The following is a 14,095-nucleotide window of genomic DNA, read 5'->3' as shown; positions in this document are numbered from 1 at the left end:
TTATTTCTTACTTTATAAATATATAAAGCAGTGGACGATAATTCGATAGGAGAGATAGTGTCCCCCTCTATCGAAACTTTATACATTTCTTCGCAGCATTTATATTGCAAACCAACTATTGTAAAGGATGATGATGATGATGATGATGATGATGAAGCTGATTCCTTAGCTTCTAAAAACTGTACAATACAGTTTTCATGACTAAGGAACCATTGGTTTTTAAAATTGGCCGTAAGACAAAAATCATCTCTTACTTGCAAGCCGGAGCCGTTGGCCAACAACTTAGGATAGGTTGGTGTTATTATATGATAAGCCCTCTTAATATTTTCAAACTCTCTACCTCTCGTTATAACCTGCTCTAAACATCTATTGCCTGATCTAATGCAACGTTTAATAAATTGCAAATGGTTTTCAAAAACATAAGCTGAAATTTTATCTAAGGGACCAAACCTATCAACGTCATCATAAATGTGTATAAGGTTGTGGACATTACTGGTTAAGTTACTACGACCATAAAAATTGGCAAAATCTTTTACAAATTTATACAACATCTTTTTAGCAAGCGCCCAAAGATGATGGTGTTTTGTACTGGAGAAAATGGTTATTGCAGAGAAATAGAGCAGGAAATGATTAAAAGCCTCTTCCCACATAAAATCTTTAAACACAATTATGCTAACGTAATGGAGAAACGTGCGGAATTCTGTTGCCTTCCAATACCTAATAAACTTAACGTGCCGTAATCTTCTATTGATTTCTACCGGAAGCTGTGTTGAAATTAGAAAATCAGACACGTTTTCGTGTTGTTGGGCTGTCCATCTTCCAAAATCTAAAAAATTGTGCTCTACTAAACCTCTTGCTATCTTTTTTGTTACCCCGATATCTAATAAATGTAAACGTTCTGCTACAATTGAATCTTTGATCAAATCAAAACAGCTAATATCTTGTAACGGTTATCGCCAACTTTTATGGTGCTCTCTATCTACCCTGTTCCTGAACCCTTCATCTGTACGCAACTCAGCATCCACATCAACAAAAATTACCTTGTTCGCTTCGTGCACTCCAACGCAGGAACATTTCAGGCAGCTATGTTTTCCAACGAAGCTAATGGTAGCTAGAATGAAATATAATCGCCGATATTACCATATTGTCTTGCAAAATTATTATAAGGTGCGCATGCTAAACACATATTTGAATACTTACCGTTGACAAAACAGCGAGCAGGTGAATCCGCGACAAACATGCGTAGTTTAGTATGCACCATTTTATCGCCGAACATCAAACCTCTCTCATGCAGTTCATTTATTTCCGTCACGAGTGGCCGCAAATACTGCTCAATGTTGTCCGGCTTAGTGTATCCGCAATATGCCCCAACTAACATTACCGGGGCTTCTGGCAGTTCCTCAACCTTCATAAGAATCGGCCATAGTTGCCTTGCCCAACTATTATGAAGCGGTAATCCGTCGATGGTGATGGTCGAAGCTGAAACTCGAGGCTGAAAGTCATTTGAGTTTCAGCCTTCTTGAGTGACCGGGCGTGAGCGGCGAGCGTACTCGGCACTCGTTCTCACCATATTCTCATGCTCTCTTTCTCTTTCCTTTCGCTGTATTGGATACTCCCCGCTCCAAGCACAGCTGTTATGGATATAAAAGAACAATTCTTAGAAACCTAGTTGCAAGGAGCAATTTACGATGCAATCGAACGTTTTATTCAGAATGTTTACAGCAGCTGGTCGTTCAAAATAAAATATTGATAGCGTTTAACTAGCAGTGAAATTTGTACTGAAATTATTAGAAAAGGTATAAAAGTTATGAAAAACGAACGTGAAAAACTATACACAATTTCATTAGGTTGGGTACCTACCGACTATTTGGTTCACTACACTAGTACGATCAAACACTTTTGCGCATGCGAATACACTTAAACTCGTTCAATAGCCACACGCTAAAGTTTATTTCACCAAAAACACTATAAAAGAATGATATTTGTATGTAAAATATAAAATTTTAAGCTTTATAATCCACTTTCATGCGCAGCAAGCCAAGCCAAGTTGAAATCTACCTGTGATCTGTCTGGTAAACATTCTACCACAAGTGTGAATTTCCAACACATAGAACGAGAGAGCATTCAGGAGTAGCGTAGAGTGGTGGACTATGTGAGAGTGCGAGAGTGTGAGCCGAGCGCAAGGCGAAATTTTTCGAACACCTCAACGGAACGAGCGTTCCGGAATGGAGAGGGAAGGTAGTATTGAGGTGGAGTGTGAGGGTAGCTTATGCTCAGGAAGAATATTCGGCAAACACACTACTGGTGGAAGCGTTCAGGCATGAAGTGGGATTGCGGAGTGCGAGTAAGTTGAGCGATCGCTCGAAAGTGTGAGTCAGGGGTAGTGAGGAGCATCAAAATGAGTTACTCTCTGTCATGCGGGGAAAGTCATTTAAGTTTCAGCCTTCTTGAGTGACCGGGCGTGAGCGGCGAGCGTACTCGGCACTCGTTCTCACCATATTCTCATGCTCTCAATTTTCTCTTTCCCTTTTTCTTTCCTTTCGCTGTATTGGATACTCCCCGCTCCAAGCACAGCTGTTATGGATATAAAAGAACCATTCTTAGAAACCTAGTTGCAAGGAGCAATTTGCGATGCAATCGAATGTTTTATTCAGTATGTTTACCAGGGTAGCGAACAACCAGTCGCTAATCAATCAGCGTCTGTCGAAGAAAAGTTGGATCGAATTCTGATCACATTAAACCACATGCAGCTAAAGTTGGATGAAAATACGAAGAACGTATCCAAAACGATGAGTGCAGTGGTCACAATGAAATGCCAACTAGATCATCTTATTGATAACTTGGTAGTACCGGCGTCGTCGTCATCAAACATGGATACTGGATCTGTAATGGAAAAAATTACGTCGGAAGATGATATGAAGCGTTTCAATGAAAAGTTGTCATGTGCGGAGTTTTATGACGAGGTAAAAACGCGAATGTGTAGTGCAATTTTAGTTACCTTCTACAAGCAGAGGTTACACGAGTTATTGTACGCATTGTTTTGTCAAATGTTTTTGACAAAATGCAGTTGGAGTGGGGATGACCGGCCTAATCCAAAAATTCCGTTTTATGATAAGACCAACATTTTACGGCTGTTTCAGGAAGTTGTTTCTGTTGGTCCAAAGGTAATCGATGCTAAAATTGTTTCTGATTTCATAAAAATGAAATTAAAAAATGCGGCAAGCCGCGTTGCAATGAAACAAAAAATAAAATCAATTGCACGTAATCGTTCAAAAGCCAACAAAGAAAATACTAAGTTAGAAAACATCTAATGTTAGTTGTAACAATAGCAACAATGAATTTACAAAGTACTAGTATGAATTTTAAAAACGAATTAATGTTAAGTTGTTAATGAATTATAATTGAATTTTATGAATTTTAGATAAATTAAAACTGAATGGTGAGTTGATATGAAATATTGTTTGTGTTTGTAATAAAATTTAATACCAACCAAAATCTTTCACCATTACTCTTATATTAGGGTGTATTATGTTTTTAGTATTGTTGAATGTATAATTTTTTTAAAATTTGAAATGAATGATGAGGTCAACCATTTTACATGTACGATTGTAATGCGAACTCAAACGAACAACAGTGAAAGGTTTTAAAGATTTCTAAAATCAATATTCTAAAAGATAAATCAAATGATGACAAAAATGTCCCACCTCTTTCCCATGCACAGATTTGACTATTGAACGGATACATAATCTATGAAGTAACGTGGGAATGATTAGAAAAACATGAAGAGCCCACAATTAACATGCTATTGTCTCAAATCTGTGCATTACCGTTATTTTTTTTTTCTTAGCTAATAACTGTTATCATCATGTGATCTAAGTTTGCAATAAACTAAGAGAGGTTAATGTGATTAGTAAATTAAATCTTACTTAATTTACGTGTTAGTTATTAAATCAAGCAAACTATATCATACACTAAAATCTATTTTTCTTAACGTTGTTATCCACGTTCCACCTGAAAAAAGACATTGAAAGAATTAGATATATTTAAAATACTTATTACTTTATTCAGCTTACCTATGCGGTACACAAGATATTGTATATCCTTGCTCTAAAAAAGAAGTAAAAACATTAATTTACATGTTTAAAAATATCAAAGTCTTGCTACAAAAACTAAAAAGTATGAAGGAGGGGGAAAAATACCGTAGTAGTTGAAGGAATTGTTGGTTGAACAGGGCGGCGGGCAAGCGATTGGGATGGTAAACGTATAGCAACTAATTTGCATTTAATCGTTTGATGGGGCAGCTCCACTCTGCGGCGAGGAGTGTTATTTCTTACTTTATAAATATATAAAGCAGTGGACGATAATTCGACAGGAGAGATAGTGTCCCCCTCTATCGAAACTTTATACATTTCTTCGCAGCATTCATATTGCAAACCAACTATTGTAAAGGATGATGATGATGATGATGATGATGAAGCTGATTCCTTAGCTTCTAAAAACTGTACAATACAGTTTTCATGACTAAGGAACCATTGGTTTTTAAAATTGGCCGTAAGACAAAAATCATCTCTTACTTGCAAGCCGGAGCCGTTGGCCAACAACTTAGGATAGGTTGGTGTTATTATATGATAAACCCTCTTAATATTTTCAAACTCTCTACCTCTCGTTATAACCTGCTCTAAACATCTATTGCCTGATCTAATGCAACGTTTAATAAATTGCAAATGGTTTTCAAAAACATAAGCTGAAATTTTATCTGAGGGACCAAACCTATCAACGTCATCATAAATGTGTATAAGGTTGTGGACATTACTGGTTAAGTTACTACGACCATAAAAATTGGCAAAATCTTTTACAAATTTATACAACATCTTTTTAGCAAGCGCCCAAAGATGATGGTGTTTTGTACTGGAGAAAATGGTTATTGCAGAGAAATAGAGCAGGAAATGATTAAAAGCCTCTTCCCACATAAAATCTTTAAACACAATTATGCTAACGTAATGGAGAAACGTGCGGAATTCTGTTGCCTTCCAATACCTAATAAACTTAACGTGCCGTAATCTTCTATTGATTTCTACCGGAAGCTGTGTTGAAATTAGAAAATCAGACACGTTTTCGTGTTGTTGGGCTGTCCATCTTCCAAAATCTAAAAAAATGTGCTCTACTAAACCTCTTGCTATCTTTTTTGTTACCCCGATATCTAATAAATGTAAACGTTCTGCTACAATTGAATCTTTGATCAAATCAAAACAGCTAATATCTTGTAACGGTTATCGCCAACTTTTATGGTGCTCTCTATCTACCCTGTTCCTGAACCCTTCATCTGTACGCAACTCAGCATCCACATCAACAAAAATTACCTTGTTCGCTTCGTGCACTCCAACGCAGGAACATTTCAGGCAGCTATGTTTTCCAACGAAGCTAATGGTAGCTAGAATGAAATATAATCGCCGATATTACCATATTGTCTTGCAAAATTATTATAAGGTGCGCATGCTAAACACATATTTGAATACTTACCGTTGACAAAACAGCGAGCAGGTGAATCCGCGACAAACATGCGTAGTTTAGTATGCACCATTTTATCGCCGAACATCAAACCTCTCTCATGCAGTTCATTTATTTCCGTCACGAGTGACCGCAAATACTGCTCGATGTTGTCCGGCTTGGTGTATCCGCAATATGCCCCAACTAACATTACCGGGGCTTCTGGCAGTTCCTCAACCTTCATAAGAATCGGCCATAGTTGCCTTGCCGAACTATTATGAAGCGGTAATCCGTCGATGGTGATGGTCGAAGCTGAAACTCGAGGCTGAAAGTCATTTGAGTTTCAGCCTTCTTGAGTGACCGGGCGTGAGCGGCGAGCGTACTCGGCACTCGTTCTCACCATATTCTCATGCTCTCTTTCTCTTTCCTTTCGCTGTATTGGATACTCCCCGCTCCAAGCACAGCTGTTATGGATATAAAAGAACAATTCTTAGAAACCTAGTTGCAAGGAGCAATTTACGATGCAATCGAACGTTTTATTCAGAATGTTTACAGCAGCTGGTCGTTCAAAACAAAATATTGATAGCGTTTAACTAGCAGTGAAATTTGTACTGAAATTATTAGAAAAGGTATAAAAGTTATGAAAAACGAACGTGAAAAACTATACACAATTTCATTAGGTTGGGTACCTACCGACTATTTGGTTCACTACACTAGTACGATCAAACACTTTTGCGCATGCGAATACACTTAAACTCGTTCAATAGCCACACGCTAAAGTTTATTTCACCAAAAACACTATAAAAGAATGATATTTGTATGTAAAATATAAAATTTTAAGCTTTATAATCCACTTTCATGCGCAGCAAGCCAAGCCAAGTTGAAATCTACCTGTGATCTGTCTGGTAAACATTCTACCACAAGTGTGAATTTCCAACACATAGAACGAGAGAGCATTCAGGAGTAGCGTAGAGTGGTGGACTATGTGAGAGTGCGAGAGTGTGAGCCGAGCGCAAGGCGAAATTTTTCGAACACCTCAACGGAACGAGCGTTCCGGAATGGAGAGGGAAGGTAGTATTGAGGTGGAGTGTGAGGGTAGCTTATGCTCAGGAAGAATATTCGGCAAACACACTACTGGTGGCAGCGTTCAGGCATGAAGTGGGATTGCGGAGTGCGAGTAAGTTGAGCGATCGCTCGAAAGTGTGAGTCAGGGGTAGTGAGGAGCATCAAAATGAGTTACTCTCTGTCATGCGGGGAAAGTCATTTAAGTTTCAGCCTTCTTGAGTGACCGGGCGTGAGCGGCGAGCGTACTCGGCACTCGTTCTCACCATATTCTCATGCTCTCAATTTTCTCTTTCCCTTTTTCTTTCCTTTCGCTGTATTGGATACTCCCCGCTCCAAGCACAGCTGTTATGGATATAAAAGAACAATTCTTAGAAACCTAGTTGCAAGGAGCAATTTGCGATGCAATCGAATGTTTTATTCAGTATGTTTACCAGGGTAGCGAACAACCAGTCGCTAATCAATCAGCGTCTGTCGAAGAAAAGTTGGATCGAATTCTGATCACATTAAACCACATGCAGCTAAAGTTGGATGAAAATACGAAGAACGTATCCAAAACGATGAGTGCAGTGGTCACAATGAAATGCCAACTAGATCATCTTATTGATAACTTGGTAGTACCGGCGTCGTCGTCATCAAACATGGATACTGGATCTGTAATGGAAAAAATTACGTCGGAAGATGATATGAAGCGTTTCAATGAAAAGTTGTCATGTGCGGAGTTTTATGACGAGGTAAAAACGCGAATGTGTAGTGCAATTTTAGTTACCTTCTACAAGCAGAGGTTACACGAGTTATTGTACGCATTGTTTTGTCAAATGTTTTTGACAAAATGCAGTTGGAGTGGGGATGACCGGCCTAATCCAAAAATTCCGTTTTATGATAAGACCAACATTTTACGGCTGTTTCAGGAAGTTGTTTCTGTTGGTCCAAAGGTAATCGATGCTAAAATTGTTTCTGATTTCATAAAAATGAAATTAAAAAATGCGGCAAGCCGCGTTGCAATGAAACAAAAAATAAAATCAATTGCACGTAATCGTTCAAAAGTCAACAAAGAAAATACTAAGTTAGAAAACATCTAATGTTAGTTGTAACAATAGCAACAATGAATTTACAAAGTACTAGTATGAATTTTAAAAACGAATTAATGTTAAGTTGTTAATGAATTATAATTGAATTTTATGAATTTTAGATAAATTAAAACTGAATGGTGAGTTGATATGAAATATTGTTTGTGTTTGTAATAAAATTTAATACCAACCAAAATCTTTCACCATTACTCTTATATTAGGGTGTATTATGTTTTTAGTATTGTTGAATGTATAATTTTTTTAAAATTTGAAATGAATGATGAGGTCAACCATTTTACATGTACGATTGTAATGCGAACTCAAACGAACAACAGTGAAAGGTTTTAAAGATTTCTAAAATCAATATTCTAAAAGATAAATCAAATGATGACAAAAATGTCCCACCTCTTTCCCATGCACAGATTTGACTATTGAACGGATACATAATCTATGAAGTAACGTGGGAATGATTAGAAAAACATGAAGAGCCCACAATTAACATGCTATTGTCTCAAATCTGTGCATTACCGTTATTTTTTTTTCTTAGCTAATAACTGTTATCATCATGTGATCTAAGTTTGCAATAAACTAAGAGAGGTTAATGTGATTAGTAAATTAAATCTTACTTAATTTACGTGTTAGTTATTAAATCAAGCAAACTATATCATACACTAAAATCTATTTTTCTTAACGTTGTTATCCACGTTCCACCTGAAAAAAGACATTGAAAGAATTAGATATATTTAAAATACTTATTACTTTATTCAGCTTACCTATGCGGTACACAAGATATTGTATATCCTTGCTCTAAAAAAGAAGTAAAAACATTAATTTACATGTTTAAAAATATCAAAGTCTTGCTACAAAAACTAAAAAGTATGAAGGAGGGGGAAAAATACCGTAGTAGTTGAAGGAATTGTTGGTTGAACAGGGCGGCGGGCAAGCGATTGGGATGGTAAACGTATATCAACTAATTTGCATTTAATCGTTTGATGGGGCAGCTCCACTCTGCGGCGAGGAGTGTTATTTCTTACTTTATAAATATATAAAGCAGTGGACGATAATTCGACAGGAGAGATAGTGTCCCCCTCTATCGAAACTTTATACATTTCTTCGCAGCATTCATATTGCAAACCAACTATTGTAAAGGATGATGATGATGATGATGATGATGAAGCTGATTCCTTAGCTTCTAAAAACTGTACAATACAGTTTTCATGACTAAGGAACCATTGGTTTTTAAAATTGGCCGTAAGACAAAAATCATCTCTTACTTGCAAGCCGGAGCCGTTGGCCAACAACTTAGGATAGGTTGGTGTTATTATATGATAAGCCCTCTTAATATTTTCAAACTCTCTACCTCTCGTTATAACCTGCTCTAAACATCTATTGCCTGATCTAATGCAACGTTTAATAAATTGCAAATGGTTTTCAAAAACATAAGCTGAAATTTTATCTAAGGGACCAAACCTATCAACGTCATCATAAATGTGTATAAGGTTGTGGACATTACTGGTTAAGTTACTACGACCATAAAAATTGGCAAAATCTTTTACAAATTTATACAACATCTTTTTAGCAAGCGCCCAAAGATGATGGTGTTTTGTACTGGAGAAAATGGTTATTGCAGAGAAATAGAGCAGGAAATGATTAAAAGCCTCTTCCCACATAAAATCTTTAAACACAATTATGCTAACGTAATGGAGAAACGTGCGGAATTCTGTTGCCTTCCAATACCTAATAAACTTAACGTGCCGTAATCTTCTATTGATTTCTACTGAAGCTGTGTTGAAATTAGAAAATCAGACACGTTTTCGTGTTGTTGGGCTGTCCATCTTCCAAAATCTAAAAAATTGTGCTCTACTAAACCTCTTGCTATCTTTTTTGTTACCCCGATATCTAATAAATGTAAACGTTCTGCTACAATTGAATCTTTGATCAAATCAAAACAGCTAATATCTTGTAACGGTTATCGCCAACTTTTATGGTGCTCTCTATCTTCCCTGTTCCTGAACCCTTCATCTGTACGCAACTCAGCATCCACATAAACAAAAATTACCTTGTTCGCTTCGTGCACTCCAACGCAGGAACATTTCAGGCAGCTATGTTTTCCAACGAAGCTAATGGTAGCTAGAATGAAATATAATCGCCGATATTACCATATTGTCTTGCAAAATTATTATAAGGTGCGCATGCTAAACACATATTTGAATACTTACCGTTGACAAAACAGCGAGCAGGTGAATCCGCGACAAACATGCGTAGTTTAGTATGCACCATTTTATCGCCGAACATCAAACCTCTCTCATGCAGTTCATTTATTTCCGTCACGAGTGGCCGCAAATACTGCTCGATGTTGTCCGGCTTGGTGTATCCGCAATATGCCCCAACTAACATTACCGGGGCTTCTGGCAGTTCCTCAACCTTCATAAGAATCGGCCATAGTTGCCTTGCCGAACTATTATGAAGCGGTAATCCGTCGATGGTGATGGTCGAAGCTGAAACTCGAGGCTGAAAGTCATTTGAGTTTCAGCCTTCTTGAGTGACCGGGCGTGAGCGGCGAGCGTACTCGGCACTCGTTCTCACCATATTCTCATGCTCTCAATTTTCTCTTTCCCTTTTTCTTTCCTTTCGCTGTATTGGATACTCCCCGCTCCAAGCACAGCTGTTATGGATATAAAAGAACCATTCTTAGAAACCTAGTTGCAAGGAGCAATTTGCGATGCAATCGAATGTTTTATTCAGTATGTTTACCAGGGTAGCGAACAACCAGTCGCTAATCAATCAGCGTCTGTCGAAGAAAAGTTGGATCGAATTCTGATCACATTGAACCACATGCAGCTAAAGTTGGATGAAAATACGAAGAACGTATCCAAAACGATGAGTGCAGTGGTCACAATGAAATGCCAACTAGATCATCTTATTGATAACTTGGTAGTACCGGCGTCGTCGTCATCAAACATGGATACTGGATCTGTAATGGAAAAAATTACGTCGGAAGATGATATGAAGCGTTTCAATGAAAAGTTGTCATGTGCGGAGTTTTATGACGAGGTAAAAACGCGAATGTGTAGTGCAATTTTAGTTACCTTCTACAAGCAGAGGTTACACGAGTTATTGTACGCATTGTTTTGTCAAATGTTTTTGACAAAATGCAGTTGGAGTGGGGATGACCGGCCTAATCCAAAAATTCCGTTTTATGATAAGACCAACATTTTACGGCTGTTTCAGGAAGTTGTTTCTGTTGGTCCAAAGGTAATCGATGCTAAAATTGTTTCTGATTTCATAAAAATGAAATTAAAAAATGCGGCAAGCCGCGTTGCAATGAAACAAAAAATAAAATCAATTGCACGTAATCGTTCAAAAGTCAACAAAGAAAATACTAAGTTAGAAAACATCTAATGTTAGTTGTAACAATAGCAACAATGAATTTACAAAGTACTAGTATGAATTTTAAAAACGAATTAATGGTAAGTTGTTAATGAATTATAATTGAATTTTATGAATTTTAGATAAATTAAAACTGAATGGTGAGTTGATATGAAATATTGTTTGTGTTTGTAATAAAATTTAATACCAACCAAAATCTTTCACCATTACTCTTATATTAGGGTGTAATATGTTTTTAGTATTGTTGAATGTATATTTTTTTTTAAATTTGAAATGAATGATGAGGTCAACCATTTTACATGTACGATTGTAATGCGAACTCAAACGAACAACAGTGAAAGGTTTTAAAGATTTCTAAAATCAATATTCTAAAAGATAAATCAAATGATGACAAAAATGTCCCACCTCTTTCCCATGCACAGATTTGACTATTGAACGGATACATAATCTATGAAGTAACGTGGGAATGATTAGAAAAACATGAAGAGCCCACAATTAACATGCTATTGTCTCAAATCTGTGCATTACCGTTATTTTTTTTCTTAGCTAATAACTGTTATCATCATGTGATCTAAGTTTGCAATAAACTAAGAGAGGTTAATGTGATTAGTAAATTAAATCTTACTTAATTTACGTGTTAGTTATTAAATCAAGCAAACTATATCATACACTAAAATCTATTTTTCTTAACGTTGTTATCCACGTTCCACCTGAAAAAAGACATTGAAAGAATTAGATATATTTAAAATACTTATTACTTTATTCAGCTTACCTATGCGGTACACAAGATATTGTATATCCTTGCTCTAAAAAAGAAGTAAAAACATTAATTTACATGTTTAAAAATATCAAAGTCTTGCTACAAAAACTAAAAAGTATGAAGGAGGGGGAAAAATACCGTAGTAGTTGAAGGAATTGTTGGTTGAACAGGGCGGCGGGCAAGCGATTGGGATGGTAAACGTATAGCAACTAATTTGCATTTAATCGTTTGATGGGGCAGCTCCACTCTGCGGCGAGGAGTGTTATTTCTTACTTTATAAATATATAAAGCAGTGGACGATAATTCGATAGGAGAGATAGTGTCCCCCTCTATCGAAACTTTATACATTTCTTCGCAGCATTTATATTGCAAACCAACTATTGTAAAGGATGATGATGATGATGATGATGATGATGAAGCTGATTCCTTAGCTTCTAAAAACTGTACAATACAGTTTTCATGACTAAGGAACCATTGGTTTTTAAAATTGGCCGTAAGACAAAAATCATCTCTTACTTGCAAGCCGGAGCCGTTGGCCAACAACTTAGGATAGGTTGGTGTTATTATATGATAAGCCCTCTTAATATTTTCAAACTCTCTACCTCTCGTTATAACCTGCTCTAAACATCTATTGCCTGATCTAATGCAACGTTTAATAAATTGCAAATGGTTTTCAAAAACATAAGCTGAAATTTTATCTAAGGGACCAAACCTATCAACGTCATCATAAATGTGTATAAGGTTGTGGACATTACTGGTTAAGTTACTACGACCATAAAAATTGGCAAAATCTTTTACAAATTTATACAACATCTTTTTAGCAAGCGCCCAAAGATGATGGTGTTTTGTACTGGAGAAAATGGTTATTGCAGAGAAATAGAGCAGGAAATGATTAAAAGCCTCTTCCCACATAAAATCTTTAAACACAATTATGCTAACGTAATGGAGAAACGTGCGGAATTCTGTTGCCTTCCAATACCTAATAAACTTAACGTGCCGTAATCTTCTATTGATTTCTACCGGAAGCTGTTTTGAAATTAGAAAATCAGACACGTTTTCGTGTTGTTGGGCTGTCCATCTTCCAAAATCTAAAAAATTGTGCTCTACTAAACCTCTTGCTATCTTTTTTGTTACCCCGATATCTAATAAATGTAAACGTTCTGCTACAATTGAATCTTTGATCAAATCAAAACAGCTAATATCTTCTAACGGTTATCGCCAACTTTTATGGTGCTCTCTATCTTCCCTGTTCCTGAACCCTTCATCTGTACGCAACTCAGCATCCACATCAACAAAAATTACCTTGTTCGCTTCGTGCACTCCAACGCAGGAACATTTCAGGCAGCTATGTTTTCCAACGAAGCTAATGGTAGCTAGAATGAAATATAATCGCCGATATTACCATATTGTCTTGCCAAATTATTATAAGGTGCGCATGCTAAACACATATTTGAATACTTACCGTTGACAAAACAGCGAGCAGGTGAATCCGCGACAAACATGCGTAGTTTAGTATGCACCATTTTATCGCCGAACATCAAACCTCTCTCATGCAGTTCATTTATTTCCGTCACGAGTGGCCGCAAATACTGCTCGATGTTGTCCGGCTTGGTGTATCCGCAATATGCCCCAACTAACATTACCGGGGCTTCTGGCAGTTCCTCAACCTTCATAAGAATCGGCCATAGTTGCCTTGCCGAACTATTATGAAGCGGTAATCCGTCGATGGTGATGGTCGAAGCTGAAACTCGAGGCTGACCCGCTTGACAGGATGTCGCGCAACATGCAAGCTGAAACTCGGGCTGAAAGTCATTCGAGTTTCAGCCTTCTTGAGTGACCGGGCGTGAGCGGCGAGCGTACTCGGCACTCGTTCTCATGCTCTCTTTTTCTTTCCTTTTGCTGTATTGGATGCTCCCCGCTCCAAGCACAGCTGTTATGGATATAAAAGAACAATTCTTAGAAACCTAGTTGCAAGGAGCAATTTACGATGCAATCGATCGTTTTATTCAGAATGTTTACAGCAGCTGGTCGATCAAAACAAAATATTGATTGCGTTTAACTAGCAGTGAAATTTGTACTGAAATTATTAGAAAAGGTATAAAAGTTATGAAAAACGAACGTGAAAAACTATACAACTTTCATTAGGTTGGGTACCTACCGACTATTTGGTTCACTGCACTAGTACGATCAAACACTTTCGCGCATGTGAATACACTTAAACTCGTTCCACACGGTAAAGTTTATTTCACCAAAAACACTTTAAAAGAATGATATTTGTATTTAAAATATAAAATTTTAAGCTTTATAATCCACTTTATGCGCACCA

The 14,095-nt window shown here is 37.0% G+C and overlaps 3 protein-coding genes across 13 annotated transcripts; all 3 read right to left on the bottom strand.

Moving 5' to 3' along the window:
* Nucleotides 1–2,625: 2,625 nt before the first annotated feature.
* LOC118516441 lies at nt 2,626–5,830 on the bottom strand. Of its 5 annotated transcripts, XM_036062327.1 has the most exons (6): nt 5,521–5,828; nt 5,361–5,431; nt 4,074–4,107; nt 3,971–4,011; nt 2,999–3,186; nt 2,626–2,883 (listed from the first exon to the last, which is right to left on the bottom strand). In XM_036062327.1, the coding sequence occupies exons 1-5, from the start codon at nt 5,729–5,731 to the stop codon at nt 3,175–3,177; spliced, it is 369 nt and encodes a 122-aa protein (XP_035918220.1). In that variant the 5' UTR covers nt 5,732–5,828; the 3' UTR covers nt 2,626–2,883; nt 2,999–3,174. The 5 variants fall into 5 exon arrangements, 4 of the variants coding, with proteins under 4 accessions (XP_035918220.1, XP_035918221.1, XP_035918222.1 ...); XM_036062328.1 differs by lacking the exon at nt 3,971–4,011 and having other exon boundaries at nt 5,521–5,829; XR_004907869.1 differs by lacking the exons at nt 3,971–4,011; nt 4,074–4,107 and having other exon boundaries at nt 5,521–5,830.
* A 1,110-nt stretch (nt 5,831–6,940) lies between these two features.
* Nucleotides 6,941–10,136, bottom strand: LOC118516439. Of its 3 annotated transcripts, XM_036062320.1 has the most exons (6): nt 9,839–10,134; nt 9,679–9,749; nt 8,393–8,426; nt 8,290–8,330; nt 7,319–7,506; nt 6,941–7,203 (listed from the first exon to the last, which is right to left on the bottom strand). In XM_036062320.1, exons 1-5 carry the CDS (start codon nt 10,047–10,049, stop codon nt 7,495–7,497), a joined length of 369 nt encoding a protein of 122 aa, XP_035918213.1. In that variant the 5' UTR covers nt 10,050–10,134; the 3' UTR covers nt 6,941–7,203; nt 7,319–7,494. The 3 variants fall into 3 exon arrangements, 2 of the variants coding, with proteins under 2 accessions (XP_035918213.1, XP_035918214.1); XM_036062321.1 differs by lacking the exon at nt 8,290–8,330; XR_004907866.1 differs by lacking the exons at nt 8,290–8,330; nt 8,393–8,426 and having other exon boundaries at nt 9,839–10,136.
* A 322-nt stretch (nt 10,137–10,458) lies between these two features.
* LOC118516440 lies at nt 10,459–13,492 on the bottom strand. Of its 5 annotated transcripts, XM_036062322.1 has the most exons (6): nt 13,232–13,492; nt 13,072–13,142; nt 11,782–11,815; nt 11,679–11,719; nt 10,709–10,896; nt 10,459–10,593 (listed from the first exon to the last, which is right to left on the bottom strand). In XM_036062322.1, exons 1-5 carry the CDS (start codon nt 13,440–13,442, stop codon nt 10,885–10,887), a joined length of 369 nt encoding a protein of 122 aa, XP_035918215.1. In that variant the 5' UTR covers nt 13,443–13,492; the 3' UTR covers nt 10,459–10,593; nt 10,709–10,884. The 5 variants fall into 5 exon arrangements, 3 of the variants coding, with proteins under 3 accessions (XP_035918215.1, XP_035918216.1, XP_035918218.1); XM_036062323.1 differs by lacking the exon at nt 11,679–11,719; XR_004907867.1 differs by lacking the exons at nt 11,679–11,719; nt 11,782–11,815.
* Between the last annotated feature and the right edge of the window lie 603 nt (nt 13,493–14,095).

The sequence above is a fragment of the Anopheles stephensi genome, unplaced genomic scaffold (assembly GCF_013141755.1).
Source record: "Anopheles stephensi strain Indian unplaced genomic scaffold, UCI_ANSTEP_V1.0 ucontig293, whole genome shotgun sequence".
NCBI lineage: Eukaryota > Metazoa > Arthropoda > Insecta > Diptera > Culicidae > Anopheles > Anopheles stephensi.
The sequence above is the reverse complement of the archived record's forward strand: the minus strand, read 5'-3'. Positions and strand labels throughout refer to the sequence as shown.

Coding starts and splice junctions, on each gene's coding strand:
- LOC118516441 (XM_036062326.1), bottom strand. CDS start 5,731: ATGAAGGTTGAGGAACTGCCAGAAGCCCCGGTAATGTTAGTTGGGGCA. Junction 5,432..5,520: donor TGCTCGCTGTTTTGTCAACG/GTAAGTATTCAA, acceptor ATTTCATTCTAG/CTACCATTAGCTTCGTTGGA.
- LOC118516439 (XM_036062320.1), bottom strand. CDS start 10,049: ATGAAGGTTGAGGAACTGCCAGAAGCCCCGGTAATGTTAGTTGGGGCA. Junction 9,750..9,838: donor TGCTCGCTGTTTTGTCAACG/GTAAGTATTCAA, acceptor ATTTCATTCTAG/CTACCATTAGCTTCGTTGGA. Junction 8,427..9,678: donor GAGTGCACGAAGCGAACAAG/GTAATTTTTGTT, acceptor CTTCTTTTTTAG/AGCAAGGATATACAATATCT.
- LOC118516440 (XM_036062322.1), bottom strand. CDS start 13,442: ATGAAGGTTGAGGAACTGCCAGAAGCCCCGGTAATGTTAGTTGGGGCA. Junction 11,816..13,071: donor GAGTGCACGAAGCGAACAAG/GTAATTTTTGTT, acceptor CTTCTTTTTTAG/AGCAAGGATATACAATATCT. Junction 11,720..11,781: donor ATATCTTGTGTACCGCATAG/GTAAGCTGAATA, acceptor GTCTTTTTTCAG/GTGGAACGTGGATAACAACG.